This window comes from Malus domestica, chromosome 03, assembly GCF_042453785.1.
Source record: "Malus domestica chromosome 03, GDT2T_hap1".
Lineage (NCBI taxonomy): Eukaryota > Viridiplantae > Streptophyta > Magnoliopsida > Rosales > Rosaceae > Malus > Malus domestica.
This window is the reverse complement of record NC_091663.1, coordinates 11,997,137-12,014,828: the sequence shown is the minus strand read 5'-3', so window position 1 is coordinate 12,014,828 and position 17,692 is coordinate 11,997,137. Positions and strand designations below refer to the sequence as shown.

Below are 17,692 nucleotides of genomic sequence, written 5' to 3'. Positions count from 1 at the left end.
GTCTTATAAATGAGCGTGTTTAAGTTATTTAAGGCGTTTCAGTAGTGAAGAAGTATAATAGTCAATTTTGCTTTTTCAAGGTCGAGGCTCGGCTAAGGAATGAAAGCCAAGGACCTCAGAAGCGAGGGGGCAATGTTTAGGCCCAAAATATTGGTATGGGCCGAGTTCGGAGTTATTCTCAGCCCAGCAGTATGTTTCTAAAATCATCGCGAATTTTAGTTATTATAGGCTGCTTGGTTAAGTTCGGCTGAGTCCTAGTATGAGGTGGATTGATGGGGTAAGTCAAATCCTAGTATAACAAGAAGTCTCAATAGGATGAGGATGCTGAGATTTGAAAGGTGAATGTGGCCGGATAAAGAGGTTGGTTCAATGCCCTAATGGAGGCAGGATTGGTCGAGACCTGGTTGGATTAGGTTAAGGAATCCTGATATGAGTATAGTTCTGGTTCAGCCATGATAAGAGTGGCTGCTATAAATAAGAAGGGGTTACATCATTCTAAGCCTCTCCAACTCAACACACAAACTGCCCTATGCAAACTCTCGCTCTACGCGAAACCTTTCAACAACCTTGAGATTTTTATGTTCTTTTTCGCCGACACATCTTCAGTTTGGATAAACAGCATTGTAAAGGCAACCGGCAAACACCTTTAGTTTGGATAAACAACACTGTTGTCGTAGAATCAGCCGACCGCGAAGCACCTTCAGTTTGGATAAACAACACTACGTCGAGGCCGACTGATTATCTATCCAAGTCTCGGTTGAGAAGGAGTTATTAGCAAAGGTCATCTCATTAGCCTTCTCGACGAAGTAAGGTGTTACAGATCACTGGGCTCGGCACATTGAACGTTGAGTTGTTTTATGATTGGATATTCACAAGTAAGTTTTAGACATATATCTCTTTTGAATACTTGTGTTCGTATAGTTTGGAGCCAGTTCGGTGTGCTTATACTCTTACGAATATAATCACCGTGACCGAACCCGGCGCCGACGATCCCTGAACTTCGCCAGACTAGCAGCCTTGTCTTCATGCTTTAGAACCCGAAGGCCGAGACGTGTTCCTTCCTCGGCCGCAGTCGCAAGATCAAGAAGTCAGCAGCGCGCTCAACGTAATATCAACAAATTTTACTCCCCGACCGAGCTCGGCCGTCGAGTTGGCACGCCCCGCACACACAAAGGACGTAGTTAGCTCATTAGTTACTTGGTCTGCGCGCCACGTAGGCTTAGTAGTTTTTAGGGTCAACAAGATTATTCATAAAAAAAAAAAAAAAAATTGTATGTCGGTGGTGATGCGGACGACCTCCATATTAGAGTTCAGTTACAATCACTAACTCATCAACATTTGTTATTGTTTATTTTCTGTTAGCTTAAGTATTAGAAGAGGGTCAATTTGCACGTTATGAAGAAATGGGTGTCAAATAGCAAAAACACTCAGGTGTCAAGAACCACTATCGGTTTAAGTATTTTGAAGAAAGATTTTCCAGACTAAATCATTAATATATCATTTGTGTCGTCCACTTAATTATAACACAGAAACTGGTATTATATGACGTTATACTAAAAAAAATTCTCGACGACCGTCCAGCAACCTTTTAGCTCTTCAGGTTAAGCTCTTTGTCTACTATCATCATCCATTTGTATATTTGACTTGCACCTTAATCATTGTTATTATTACAGGAGATTAATACCATATTCAGAAATCTAAAAGCATATTTCTAGATAAGTAACAATTTATTAGATAGAATAACACGAAAGAAATATTATACATGTATCGATGGGCGTCGAAGATAGTTGAAAATGATAAATTACAAAGCATAAATTGTTCTCGCTGCATGCATGCATGTGTTCATGGCTCTTTGGCAAGTAGAAACCTATATAACTAGACCTTTTTGTTACATTCTGCTTTATATGGAAACTTGGGTTAATTTAAATACTCAGATTACAACATACATGCATATGAGAGAGATTAGGCTGAGAATCCAGAAGCCAATTTAAAACCTTGATTAAGAAAAGCACCCGTGACCCAAAGTTTCAAATTTGGCAGGTTGACGACGTCCTGCTCGCATTTCTTTACCTGTTTTTGACAAATATTAACAGTTAGGTAATTAATAAGAAAGACAAAGACTGAACACTTGACGACATCGAGAGGGTAGCAATTTTAACACTCATCTTTTATACCTTGTTTTTAAGAAGTGTATATATAAAATTAGAAGTGTAACAATTGCCAACGGATCAGAGAAAGTAAAGCACATCATTTATACATACATTCAAAGCAAATGTGATTTCAAATCTGTCAGCTGAAACTGTGTTCAAGTTAGAACTTTGAACATCGAAGCTTGTTAGGGATTCAAGTGCCTTGTAAAGTGATATGGCTACTCCTCCTCCCTTGTTGCATGCCACCTTCACATAAAACCCTTTTTCCTCCACTTGAGACACGTCTATCTGCAAACTAGTTATTTTAGTTTCAACAATTTTGCACAAATTGATTGTTGGAACAATCAGAGATTGTTGTTATAGGATCATATTGTTAACCACCTCTCTAATACAAGTGGGTCCTACATACATAGATGAGTCTGTCTTTAGTAAACCGGTGGTTAACAAGATAATCAATAGAGGTGGTACAAATAACATTACTCTAACCTGAAGGATGCCCTTAGAAACGAACTGGTCATTGTTTGAATCTTTATTAGGTTTGGTTGATCCTTCCAGATGTCCGTCTCGATCATCTGCTCCGGCTAAGGATGCTTCAAGGCTTGCAATCTCAGCTTTCAACTTCTTAGCCTGCTGTTGCAAGTCTTGTACATACAATACAGAATCTCCAACAATGGAGGCCTTATCCATCTGTGTATATACATCTCCAACATATTAAACAACAATCATGCACACATAACTTTTGTTCTTCAAAGATAGTTTCCACAAAAGTATATAAAGTTCTTAAGCCTCCGTACGAAATTACAAGTTTTGGATTGGATATGTATTCTTTACCTTGGTTATGTTAGGAACTAAAGACCGCAATGCATATAGCCTTTCCTTCATGCTCCCCCTCCTCTTCCTCTCCGACACCAAAGTCCGCAACCGGTCAACCTTTTGCCTCTTCGTTGTTGTCATGGTTGTGGTTGTTCCAGACGAATCTTCCCCGTCATTATAGTACTCTTCTTCCCCGCCTTTCATTTCTCCATCAAAATTTGGTGATGTAGCAAACAAAGAAGTAGTTGGATCGGGTACAATTGCATCATTAAAACCAAACATAAGAACTGGTGGAGTAGTAGAACCAGCTTGACCAAACAGGTTATAATCATCAAAGCAGCCATTCATCATAAGGTCAGGATCAAAATTAGCCGCTGGATCTTCACCGTCACCGCGAATAATATCAATGAATTGACCAAAGTTTGCATCATCTATGAAGTCTTGCAACTCAAAATCGTTGATGTTATGACCTCCTTGATGGTTTCCCAGCGAATCCATATTGTTTTTGTTTGTTTGGTAGTGAGTTGTAGCTAACCGTGTCTTAAAATATACTTACATAGATATAGAATTCGTACAAGTAAAGTTCATGTGTTTCTCAAGTGTGAAAGGAATCAGATGCGGTTTCTAAGACGCTCGAATTCTTATTGTATAGATTAATACTAGGGAGACCAAATTTTAAACTAAATTTTGTAAATCAAATGAAGTGAACGTTGATGAGCGGATTATTACTTAAGTGTTGATTAATGTGCTTATTTCTTATTGGTGATACATCATTTAATTTGCAAATTTGATTTAAAATTTTCATTTCCCTTGTATTAGCCATTTATTTAACGTTTGAAGGAGCTGACAAAACTACAACAAATCATTGCCTCTTAATAAGTACAAATTTTTTTGGTCATATTTTTATAGACTAAATGATGTAATTTCTATGAAGGAATGTAATTACTTTTGTTTTATTTTCTTGTAAGATTTTATTTCTGTTGTAAATAGATTAGAAGTATTGTTTTCCTTAGAATTGTATCTCTATATATGTACCTTCACAAAGAGAAGTATAAGCATCAAAGTTTCGAACTGAAAGTAACTCTAATAAAAGATTAAGAGCATGTTTGGGATTGTTTCTAGAAGCGTTATATCTCATTCGAATAACTAAAATCACTTTTTGAATTTTGACAAAAAAAAGTTAGAAATTATGGTCATAGAATCTCAAATTTCTAGTGTTTTCTAAAAAAGTATTTGAAGGTGCTTCCTAATTAAGCGTTTGAAAGGTATTATAATAAAAGCATTTCTAGCATTTCTAAATGTTTTTGTATTATCATGGTTAGTCTATTGTGTGGCTTGCCTCAAAACTCTCACCCATTAGGTTTTGTTTGTTCCTTGCTAGAAATGGATTCGAATAAATAACTTACCATAGTGAAGGTAAATGTGCTTGATTTTTTCGTTTTGAGGGATTAGAAGTGAATCAAACATGAAGAAAACTAACATCATCTAATCCTCCTTTTTTGTGGGAGATTGTTTTGCATAAGTTTTCTTAATGAGAGTAACCTATCTTATGACTTCAAGTTGGTAGCAATAATTTTTTTTTCATTTCTTATTAAAATACCTTGAATATTTTATATTATCCTTTCTCACTCTATTCGTTAAGGCTAAATGAGGCCTTAGAGAGTTGAATATGCTTGTAAAGTATTGTTTTGTATCAAATTCAATGGAGCTTTATTAAGTTGTCAAATATTTTAATATTTATGGATTTAAACTAATATAATCTTATGATTAAGCAGAACTGTCTTGGTCATTAGATGACTAAGAGAACATTTCTATATACATATATTAAAGACTAATTAAAGAAATCTTATTTCTAACGATTACTCCACTTGTTTAGTCAACTCCCAACAAATCTTTTTTCTATGTCTTATGAGATATTAATCTATACATATAGGCTGTTAATTAGCTTATCCAACGCCTTCCCAAGTGATTGTCAACAAAGTAAGAGGTTCCATGAATTCTGTATTCGCCTCGTACAAACTTCTCATTTTATTATTTCCGCATGGAAACTTTTTTTGTTTGTTTGTTTTCTTTTTTTTGTTTTTGATCAAAGACGATATAATTTCATTACCATAACCAAACACTTACAAGGTTGCCAAATGGATAAATGTACTCCAGTGATCAATTTCTTGATCCGAAGGTAATAAGCACAAATTACAAATAATCTTAAAACCCCTATAAGGCAATCCTACAAAGAACACACCACTAGAACGAACAAGTAGTCCTGTGAAAGATATGTCCCATGAGTGACATAACAAGTTCCGAGACCCTCACCAAAACCCACGTGAATCAGCGAGGTTACAAAATCTCAGAAGCGACACAAAATCAATTGTCGAAGCAACACATACTAGTTAAAAACTAGACTAAAAAAAAAAGAAAAAAAACAAGGTGACGTGTCCACAATAAAGGTGCAGTTGCAAGTTTGCAGTAGGCGTGGGGAGCATAGGCAAAGGCACATGCAGAAATTTCAGGAGGTGTGCGAGGCCAGCAGAAGCCAGGACGAACTCAGAGAGGTGGGGCGGAAAGGAATCCAGCCAGAGCCACCGCAGTCGTCAGAAACTCCACCATAAACCAAAACCTAACATGAAAGTACCAAGAGCCGCCAGCGATACCTCTGACCAGAGTTGGTCACAGTAATGGCACAAAAAAATGACAGTGGCATGGATGGAAGAGGGGAAGCCAAGATCACCCATGCCACTAACCGCCATCCCCACCACCACCACGAACCCAAAGAGGACACAATGATATTTCCAAGGGTAGAGCCCTCAAATGTCCAAGCAACCGATTAGAAAACAACTGGAAAATATGGAACTCACCACGGCGGTGCCCAGGAAGCCGTCACCAGGAAACTCTAAGTGTAAACCCTACTCAGGAGCTACACGAACACCATACCTATGATAGAAGAGCAAAACAACTGAAAAGCAAGGAAAAACCATGAAACAAACCAAAACCCACCCAAAATCCTAGATTTAAGGCCCAAACAGGAGCCTGTGCGGCAATAAATTGAGGAAGTGGGTTGAAGGCTGGCTACGACGCCAAGAGAAACAGGTTGCGTAGGAAGAGTATGAGGAAAAAGTTCTGGTTAGACCAGCGAGGGGAGGGGGTCGGGGTGCGGATGGAAGGGAAATGAGTGGGTTGTAGCAAGGGAGGGGAGTGGAAGCAAGGGGTGGAGAGACTAGGAAAGGGGAGTTAGAGAGAGGTGGAAGGGGCTGTCGTCAGCCCAAGCCTAAGCAAGGGACCGACGGCTGGAGGTTTTCAAGGTTAAGGTTGTCACCAAGGAAGAGAAAGGAAAATAAGGTTAACTTTATGTTTCAGCTACCCTCTTTGCTTGATTTGTTGTGCCGTCAAACTCCTACGACAAGGACTTTTCACTTTCCAGTCTTTGTATAATTTTTCAATTTAAAACACTTAATGCCGCTACTCAGTACTATGATCTAGTAATATTATCTTCATTTGTAAGTGAGAGGTCTTAGGTTCGATTCTCGTCAAAGGTGAATTTGAATCACATTATTGCTAGCTCATTATGAGACTAAGTCTACCCCTTTCCCCTTAGTGTAAATAATATTGTTTATTAAAAAAAAATTAAAAACACACTTAATGCCGATACGTATCAGTTATGTCATAATTGATAATATATATACTCATTTGAAGAAAATCTTATTAATTTATACGTCTTGCTTGATAAACAAAATATTCAGGATCTTTCTCCACGTCAGCAATGCATGGTAAAGGACTCTCCAAGTCAGCTACACAAGTTGGATACTCTTCAAACTCTTCAACAGATAGAAAGGAATCACAATCCTTCCTTATCTAAAACTCCTGTGTAACTTAATTTTGAATTTCAAATGTAATCAGATGATATGTTTATACTATAACCAACCTCATCTTGTAATCTCTATGTAATGAAGTCCATACCTCACTCATAATTAATAGAGTTGAGTTTATGCAATCAGTATTTACAACCCTAGCTTAAATTCTTTCATGGTATCATAGAGCTAAATTCTAACGACAGAATTTTTTTTACCCTCTCCCATGGCGTCTCAATCCTCCTCTTCCATTCCCCTACCAAATGTCTCCAATTTTCTCACAATCAAATTTGATCGTACCAACTACCCCTTCTGGCAAGCCCAAATGCTCCATCTCCTCCGTAGTCGAAATCTTGTTTCCTTTGTCGATGGAACCAGTAAGTGTCCTCCACCATTCTTGACAGACGTGGATGGCAACATCACTGACAAAGTCAACCTCGACTTTGACACCTGGATATAATAGGATGCCACTGTTATGTCTTGGATCAACTCTTCCGTTCACCCCATCGTACTTGCTGCTTTAATTGGGAAAACAAGCTCCCATTCTGCCTGGAAAACATTATGTGATCGATATGCTTCTCAGTCAACCGGTCGCCTTCTCCAGCTTCGTAATGAGTTGATGAATACTCACAGAGGTGATTCTTCCATTTTCGAATTTTTGGATAAAATTAATTGTCTCGCAGATACCCTATCTCTCTCTGGTGCTCCTATTTCAGACTCCGACATTGTCGGCATTATTCTCAACAACGTTGGCCCTGCCTATGAAAGCATTATTACCTCGGCCCAAGCTCGTGATGAGGCTATTACCTATAGTACTTTGGAAGCACTTCTCCTTGGAGCTGAAAGACGACAAAAAATGCATTCTGCATTTGGTACTGACAGCGGCCTCACTACTCTTGCAGCGGTTCGCAATGGAGGTCGTACCCCTACTACTTTTCACGGACGAGGATCCTCTACTGGGTTTTGCGGTCGTAGTAATTTCAATAATGGTCGTGGCTCTTCAAATAGACATTGCAACTCTCATCTTTCTCACCAACCTCAACACCACGGGTCTCACTCTCACCAAGGGTCACACTCTCGCCCCAATGATGGGATTCTCGGCCCCACTCCCTCCTAAGGTAATTTCACTTATGGATGGATTCAATGTCAAATCTGTAGTCGTCATGGTCATTTTGCGATCGATTGTTTCAACCGCCTAAACATGTCTTATGAGGGACGCGTCCCTGCCCCACGACTACAAGCTTTTGCTGCCACTGTACCTCCTGCTTCTGCAACAACACCTGCCATATAGGAGTGGTTGTTTGACTCAGGGACCAATGCTCACATCACCAATAATCTTGCTACTGTTTCACATCCTCGTCCTTATAATGGCCCGGACCAAGTCAATGGAGTTGTTGGTGGAACAGGTTTGACAATTTCACACATAGGCAACACTTTCATTCATACACCTAAATCCACTTTTACATTACCCAGTACACTATTGTGCCAAAATGCATCAACCAATGTTATTTCCATTCATCGCTTTACAAATGATAATAACTACTCTCTAACCTTATATCCTAACTCATACTTTGTTCAGGAACTTCACACAGGGAGGATGCTTTTCCAAGGCCCGAGCAGAAATGGATTCTATCCCTTTTCTAGTGTTTCATCTTCAAATAAAGGCGTGTCTGCATTTTTAGGTACTAGGGTGTCCAATTCAATTTGGCACTCTAGGTTAGGTCATCCATCTTCTCAAATTTTGCAAAGTTTTGTTTCTAAGCATAAATTGCCCATTAAAGGCGTTGTAACTAGTGAGTTCTGTCACTCATGTCCCATGGGTAAGAGTCACAAGTTACCTTTTCAATTGTCAGTTTCTAGGTCTTCATCTCCATTATAATTGGTTCATTCCGATGTATGGACTTCACCTTCATTTTCTATCAATGGTTTTAAATATAATGTAGTATTTATTGATGATTATTCTCGCTACTCTTGGTTATATCCATTAAAATTAAAATTTGATGTTTTTCCTACTTTTGTGTCATTCAAAAAACTGGTTGAAAACATGTTCACTACTAAAATTAAATCATATCAAACTGATGGCGGAGGAGAGTACGTAAACAACAATTTTAAAATGTTTTTGACTCACCATGGAGTTCAACATCATTTTACATGTCCACATCATCCTGAACAAAATGGCATTTCCGAACGTAAACATTGTCATATAGTTGAAACTAGTCTCACACTCCTTGCTCATTCCTCCTTACCAACTTCATTTTGGGATGACGCCTTTCATACAACCAATTATTTGATCAACCATTTACCAACTAAAGTTCTCCATGATAAGTCTCCATTTCAAAAGTTGTTTACAAAATCTCCTCAATATGATTTTCTTAAATTTTTTGGGTGTGCATGTTTTCCATATCTTCGTCCCTATAATACTAATAAGTCACAATTTTGTTCCAAACGTTGCATTTTCTTAGGTTATTCATTAAATCAACAAGGTTATAGGTGTTTAGATATGTCCACGGGTCGCATATTTTTATCACGTCATGTCCTATTTGATGAAACCAATTTTCCATACCAAGAATCCATTTCTACAGAGTCTTCATCCTCCCCATCATCTATAGTCCTCAATATTGACCCCTCCCCTTTAATATATCCCTCTAGGAACCCTATTTCCCTTCCTTTACCACAAAATCCGCACCACCCTATACCTCACATCATACCATCCACACAACCAAACCCTATTCTCTCTCCTTTACCATAAAACCCGCACCACCCCATACCTCCCGCCATATCATCCACCCAACCTAACCTTCCTTATTCCCCTATATTAAACAGTCCTATTTCATCACCATCACCTATCTCCACTGTACCTTCTCTCCCTGACCCTTCACCAACCCTATCCTCTACATCACCAACCTTATCCTCTACGAATGCAGTCCGTCTTTCCCCTGTCTCATCTTCTTCTCAGAGACACACTCAACCTGTTCACTCACGTTCAAAGGATGGCATTCAAAAACCAAATCCCAAGTATGCTCTTGTTTCTGATGTGACTAATGAAATAGTTGAGCCTACTTGTTTTACACAGGCAAATAAGTACCCTGAATGGCATATGGCAATGGCAGAAGAGTTCAATGCTCTGCAAAGCACAGGAACATGGTCCTTGGTTCCCTTTCATCCCTCCATGAATGTTCTACCAAATAAATGGGTGTACCGTATTAAACGTAAATTTGATGGTTCCATTGAAAGATTTAAAGCACGTCTTGTTGCCAATGGTTTTCATCAACAAATCAACTACAATGAAACATTTAGTCCAGTTCATGCTACCATCAGACTTATTCTCTCTATGGCTCTTCATTTTAACTGGCAAATTCGCTAACTTGATGTCAAAAATGCGTTTCTCCATGGTTCTTTAAATGAGGAAGTATACATGCACCAACCGTCTGGCTTGGTCGATCCACAATTTCCATCACATGTGTGTCGCCTTCGACGGTCCCTATACGGCTTAAAACAGGCCCCACGTGCCTGGTTTAAGTGCTTCTCTCAACATTTGGAAGACCTCGGCTTTCAAGCATCAACTGCAGATTCTTCGTTGTTCATTTTCTTCAATGGAACTACTGTCATTTATTTATCTATGTTGATGACATTCTTGTCATAGGTAATAATCCATCTCACATCTCCACATTGATTCAACAATTGGGACAAAAAATTTCAATGAAGGACCTTGGGGCCTTACATTAATTTTTGGGAATGGAAATTACGAGAACACCGACGGCCATGTATTTAACACAATCCAAGTATATCCTAGACCTACTCAAATGCACTCAGATGGTTGACGCCAAACCATTGTCTACTCCTGCCCTCCCTGGCTGCAAGCTTAGTCTATATGAGGGTGAACCCTTGGATGATGGACAAAATTTTAGAAGCGTTGTTGGGGCTCTCTAATACCTCTTATTCACACTGCCTGACATTGCTTTTGCTGTAAATAAAGTCTGCCAGTACATGCATTCACCCACCACTACACATTGGGCTGCAGTCAAGCGCATTCTTCGTTATTTGAAAGCCACTCATGATCACGGTATAGTTTATAAACCCAGTTCTTTGTCCCTAACAGCGTTTGCAGATGCTGACTCTGTTGGTGACCCAGATGATCGTCGCTCCACTGGTGGTCATTGCATTTTTCTAGGGGATAACTTAATCTCTTGGATCTAAAAAGCAAAGAGGTGTGTCTCACTCCAGTACAAAGGCTGAGTATCGACAAATGGCCTATACCTCCGCCACTTTATCTTGGTTCAGACACATATTCCGTGATCTTCATCTTCCTCTCAATCCACCAAGATTGTGGTGTGATAATATCAGGGCACTGGCAGTCGCTTCCAATCCAGTTTATCAGGCTCGTATGCGTCATGTGGAAGTTGATTATCATTACGTTAGAGAAAAAGTAATTCGAAATGAACTTGTTGTGGGATATGTTTCATCCGCTGACCAAATTGCAGATCTCTTAACAAAGAGCTTGTCCACAGCTCGTTTCAGTTATGTCATTTCCAAGCTTCCTGTTCGTCAATGCCCACTCAGCTTGCGGGGGCGTGATAAACCAAATATTCAGGATCTTTCTCCACGTTAGTAATGCATGGTAAAGGACTCTCCAAGTCAGCTACACAAGTTGTATACTCTTCAAACTCTTCAATAGATAGAAAGGAATCACAATCCTTCCTTATCTAAAACTCTTGTGTAACTTAGTTTTGAATTTCAAGTGTAATTAAATGATATGTTTATACTGTAACCAACCTCATCTTGTAATCTCTATATAATGAAGTCCATACCTCACTCATAATTAATTGAGTTGAGTTTATGCAATCAGTATTTACAACCCTAGCTTAAATTCTTTCATTGCTGACTATGTCATTCATAAGGTTTACCTTTTGGTGATGAACTCTACATGTTTGGTGATAAAACCGTTAGGTCGATTCTATTGTTTATAATCGAATTAGAAATGAATAAAGAAATGTATGTCAAGGAGTGAAGATAAGTTTTTGTCGTGACTATTTCATCTATGATTCTACTTTTAAATTGCACAAATTTTAAAATTAGTATCCATTTGTTTCTTACACGTGCATTGAATCTAGTTAATTGTTCAATCAAGTTCAATCAGACACCAGACAAACCCTAAGCATTCAACACAATCCGCAGGACACATACACAAATTTTTCTTAATTACAAATCACCTAATCAAATTAATAACATAATTGAAATATTCCTGAATTATTATTAATTGCTCCTTGACGTGGAGAGAGCTTCCTTGCGTCGGCCAATGTGTCATTTGGTAGTGAATTGCTTGAAGGCATGGCACATGACGGCATCATCATCTTCTTAAACAAAGTTACTCATATTCTCTGGCGGTCGGGTACTAATAATTTTCGAAGAACCATTTAGTTAAGCTTATATCCTAACAATTAGTTGCAATTAAAACAAAAGAATAATTGGATTGAGTTGTGCATGTGTTGCACCACACGTGACTGTAAGACACCTCATTAGGACTCGTGCATGCATGTGCAGTCCACGCTCTTAATTAGTTCCCAGTTTGTTTCAAGTTTACAATAAATTTGTTCATAATCACATTCTTCTAATCGTTTCTTTTACGCATCATCACTTATTCATTTGTATTTTTTGGCAATAAGGGATGAAAATTTTGCGCTATAAGAATTTGAGATTGAACTCGTCATCTATGAGATTTGAACTTAACCACTTTTATAAGTTAAGAAGAATATTATTAGATCGTAGCACTAAGTAACCAGTTATTTCAAATTTATTACTTGACGTTACTGTTTGAGTCGGGAATTCACATTTCAGCCAAATCCTAATATTTGGGGTCTAAAATTCAGATTTTGGCATAATTAATTTTTGGGCAAAGTTGATTAATGTCAGCCCAGAAAGGAGGTTATGAGTCTCGGCCCAATGGTGCGGTGCTAATGGAGTAGCTGAGTTCTACACAAATTAGGATGTCTAGGGATCATGATTGATTGGACGAGGGTTTGAACTCATCAAGATGGTTTTGGATGGGATATGGATCATTGTTCTAAAAATCCCCACATTTCGCTTGGCCACCGCTCCAATTAGTCCCTATATGTTTGAAATTAAGAAAGTGCGCCTAAACTCCGCTTAGACGTCCACCTAACTCGCCTAGGTGCCCACCTAAACATGCCTATGTTGTGACTCTCAAATAGACAGAAAATAGAAAACTTTCACTTGCATTTTAATTTTTCAACAAAATGTAAGAGACTTAATGAATAATTGGACGAACAATCATTATATGCTTGTTCCCTATGTGTCTAATACTTTATAATTTATATGTCAATTTATTTTGCAATTTATGTATCCTAATATAATTATGTGTGTTTTTTAGTATAAATAGGCACTTATTTATACAATATATAATAACTTTACTTAAATCCGCCTACTCCATCTAGGCCCCCGCCTAGGCGTTAGGCCCTAGCCTGCCGCCCGACTAGCGCCTAGTGTATTTTAGAATCTTGATATGGATTTTCCCTTGAGCAAGTCTAGGGTTAGAGTCTTAGTTCAAGTCGACAAGGGAGACTTAGTGGTGATAAAGCTTCAGTGAAAGAGAATTCTAAGTATAATAAGAATATGCCAAGGAGTTGCAATGTTATTAGGACTCTGCAACTCGACAAACTTGGGCATTAAGGGAATTTGTTCCTATAAACACAAGGGAGTTTACAATATAGAAGAGATCTTCAACACAACACACAAATCAACCCTTGAGAAAAATACTAACTGCTTTACGAACAAGTCAACACAAATTCAGTTTGGTTAAACAGGTTTGGAGTTAGTTGCCAATGGACTATTACAGTGTGGTTAAACAAAATTTTCTAGAGGCAACCGACGAAGGTTACAGTTTGGTTAAAGAACATTAGAGTCGTAAAATTAGCTTGGTTTGGGAGTCTTGACAGTTTGGTTTAATAGCAAGTTCTCCTCTTTCGACTGGTTATCTATCCTAAGTCTCTTCCAAAAAAGAGTCTTTGGTTCTTTCGTCGAACGAGATCACTTCTTTAACTTTCTTGGCAAAACAAAGTGTTCTATGATCGGATATTCCCAAGTGACATCCAATGTTAGGCATATCAACCGCCGAACAACTTTTATCATAAAGACACTCATCTTATCTTTGCCTCTTATCTTTGCCTCTATAGTTTGATTCCAGTTCGGACCTATATTCCCACTAATATAGTTGAAGTTGTTGAACCTGATGCAAAAAACCCAGAACTTCGTAGCGAGTTAAATAACCTAGTCTTCAGGTTTTAAAAGCTAAGGCCGAGATTATTCTTTCCTCAGCCAAAATCGCCTAATTCAGAAATCACCCATCACATCACACCAGCACACTTAGAAGTATCCACTCGGGCGAGTTCTGTAGCAAATTGGCATGCCTGCTTCAATTTTCACGAACACAAAAGGACGTAGTTAATTACTCTTTGTACTTCGCCTACGCGTCACGTAGGCTGTGTAGTTTTTAGAATCAACAGTTATGTAATTAGTTTGAAACTTATTAACTTAACATCTCTGTTTCATGTCTTTCTTTTTTTACTTCTCAGTAGTGGTTTTCTCATTTTTTGCAATGCTTTCTTGTACTCTTGTTAGTTGCTTTATATAATATATCTTTTATTGTTTCATGAAACTGCCTTTTAACGTAAAAGTAAGGGTTTCTTTTCTTAGTAGTGTATATTAGTGGATCATTGCATGGAAGTAAGGGTGCAATTTCGGTTGGGTCAACGCGAATCCGCCTATGTCCAACTCAACTTCAAACCAAATAAACCCAACTAAAGCCCGAGTCTGCATAACCTAACCTGAATTGAGAATGATAGGTTAACGTTCTCACTTGCCTAGTTGCACCCTACATGAAAGCCATTTTGACATTTATAATACCAAATCACATATTAAGTTGTTTGTAAAAAATTCTACATGCGTCTTAAAATAAACGTATTTCAAGGCGCTCTTTGCAACTCGTATGCTGAAGGGCTTCACCATCAACATGTGCCTTTGGAGATTGAGATCCCTACTGAGTGTAGGGGTGGGTTCAAAAAAATAAAAAACTGAAAGAAAAAAAAAAGATCGAACACCGAAAGGAAACTGTACCAAATTATCAAAAACCGAACCAAACCGAAATTGGTTAGTTTGGTTTCAATTTCAATGATTTAACAATCGAACGAACAATACATTTAATTATTTTATATAATATTCAAATTAATTATTTTTTATATATTTAATTATTCTCTATGTCCTCACTTTCTCTCTCTACCTTTGAAGAGCTCTTTTTTTTTTCTTTCTTTCATTTGTTTGTTATGTTGTTTTCTATGTAGTAAAATGTCCTCATATTTTTTTTGGTCCAACATTAAGTCCTTATATTTCCAACATTAAAATCCTCATCAGTGGCCTTCTCTCTAATAAAATCCTCACGCTGTGAAAGCAAGGACAGAGCTAGTGTAGGCCTAGAGGGCGGATGCCCCCACTCATTTAAAAAGAAAATTGTATGGTTGCGTTCCAATTCTCAATAACTAGCCCTAACTAAACTAGTCTACCGTTTTGGATCCCAAATGCCCTACTAGATGACAATTTAATTAACAATTAATTTAATTGTGCCTCTCCGTTTTTCTAACCCTAGGTCGTTAATCCACACAAAACTCATCCCACCACGTACGGCAAAGCAATTCCAGTCCTCAACTTCTCTAGATTTTTCCTCCCCTTTCATTCAACGAAAACTCAATTGAATTTGGAGTGTTATAGACAGTTGGAGTTCAAGTAATCAATTATCAAAATTCAACACAAGAATTTTACTCCCCAAGGTATTTTATATGACTTTACTTCATTAATTTATTTTTGGCATTTCAATTTAGAATTTAGCTTTCTAATTTAGAGATCAATGGATGAATGATAACATATTATTTTTAGGGTAAATTACATAAAACTACCTCAACTATTGGGTCATTAACAATTTTATACCTCGTCTTTAAAAAGTTTCAATGTCTTACCTTATCTTCGAATTTGTTGCAATGTCATACCTTCCATCAGTTGTCTGTCAATTTCTCTGTGTAATGTCATACCTTATTTTCATCTTCCTGTCCCATTCCTCCCCTCTCAAAAACCTTCCTTTCAAACCCAGAACCCCACCCCCACCTCCTGAGCAACCATGATCTGGAGATCGCAACGATGCCGTGGAGATGGACACTCCGGCAAAGTCCTCTTCTTCTCTAGCCATCGGATTTCCCCGCTGGCAATTGTTTATGAAATGTTTTCTCTTTTTGGGCTCTTCCAATTATGAAGTTCGAAGGCTATGGAGGAGAGAAAGAGAAGTGATGAGTGGGTTGACCAGGCATGGAGGAGAGAGAGGTACTGGAGTCAGGTCTGCAGTGGCAGTGAACATGCGGTGACTGAAGATATTGAAGATGTTGAGGGGGTTGGCGGAAATGCTTACAACCAGCTTTGATGCGTAATTCATGTTCAACAAGGGTCCGATCAAGGCGGGGCATCTTATGATAACTCCAAGCAAAACAATCTTTAAACTCGTTGAGTAATTTACAGAGTTCGATTTTCATGGAATGGGGTAACAATGCACTAATAAATAACGGTCGAGGGTCATCAGTCGTTCCAACATTTATTTCTTCGAAGGGGTCTTTAACTTGGGGTGTAATGTCTTCAAGTTCGACCGGTGCAGCCTGAACTTTATCTAACGATAGTACTGGGCCGTTATCTTCCTCGACCAAAAATTCGATTAAGTTGAAGCTCGAATGTGGATGCTTGGAAATAGCATACCAATGGGCCAGCAGTCGTTCCATCGTGAATGAAACTGCGGCCCGACGCCTTTCTCTTGTGGCATCAGTTATCAGTGTTGGTAATTAAGTCGGCTAAGCCGAGTCTTGCCGAATCTTGGTGTACAGTCTCGGCGCCTACCTTGATGACTTTCTGGACTGAGATTCAAGTCGGTCGTCCATCTTTATTAAAACCCTGTAAGGTAATGTAGCTGACGTGGTCGTCATAATAGCGGGCCTGAATCATGTTGGTTTCGAATGGCTGATTATCCGCTGGGTGGACCACAACCGATTTGCCGTCCTAAAAAATGAGAACTTAGTATAAGGAAAAGGGAATGCAATTCATTTGATGAATCCAATCCCGACCGAGCAAAGTATTATATTCAGTCTTGGAGTCGACGATAAAAAATGCGGTCATGTGATTGCGACTCACAATGTTTACCTCTAAAGGGAGCACTCTTTTGGTTTGAGACTTGTCACCGACGAAGCTGCTCATGGTTATCCCTAGTAGGATGAGTTCGTCGTTGGATTGTCATAATGCTTTCATGACAGATACGGGCATGATTTTGACCGTCGCTCTGCAATCGATGAAAATTTTAGAGATTGTGTAACCTTCAATATGGGCCGTGACATACAATGGCTTTAAATGTTGAAGATTAGTCGAGGATGAGTGAGCAAATAATATGGCCAGGGTTGTTTTAAGTTTGTCGTCGTTATTTGCTTGCTCATCTTCTACGTTGGCGATGAAATCAACTTGGGTTGCTTCCTGGGCCACCATATCACCATCCAAGAAATTTGGTTGGTGTGTAGTTGGCTAGAATTCAGCAGGTAGAACATGGACCATGCTGATTTCCATGTTCTCAAGAACTGAAGGGCTCATTGGATCTTGGTCGTCGTCTTCCAGGTTATCGAGGACTACAACATCGTTCGTTAGAACATCCACGGCTTGATAATCGTGTGTCTCAACACGTACTTGCTCTTGTGCCATGTAACCCGACCTTGCATCATTTTGACTGCTGTCGTCGAGCCCATTCATTTCTGGTGTCTGGCTTTGCCCCTACAGTGTCTTACGAGCTCGTTCCTC

General features: G+C 38.7%; 1 protein-coding gene across 1 annotated transcript; it reads right to left on the bottom strand.

Moving 5' to 3' along the window:
- Positions 1-1,708: 1,708 nt before the first annotated feature.
- On the bottom strand, positions 1,709-3,507 carry LOC103423698 (transcription factor FER-LIKE IRON DEFICIENCY-INDUCED TRANSCRIPTION FACTOR). Its single transcript, XM_008361787.4, has 4 exons — positions 2,982-3,507; positions 2,637-2,837; positions 2,262-2,438; positions 1,709-2,070 (listed from the first exon to the last, which is right to left on the bottom strand). The coding sequence occupies exons 1-4, from the start codon at positions 3,459-3,461 to the stop codon at positions 1,963-1,965; spliced, it is 966 nt and encodes a 321-aa protein (XP_008360009.3). The 5' UTR covers positions 3,462-3,507; the 3' UTR covers positions 1,709-1,962.
- Positions 3,508-17,692: the final 14,185 nt, after the last annotated feature.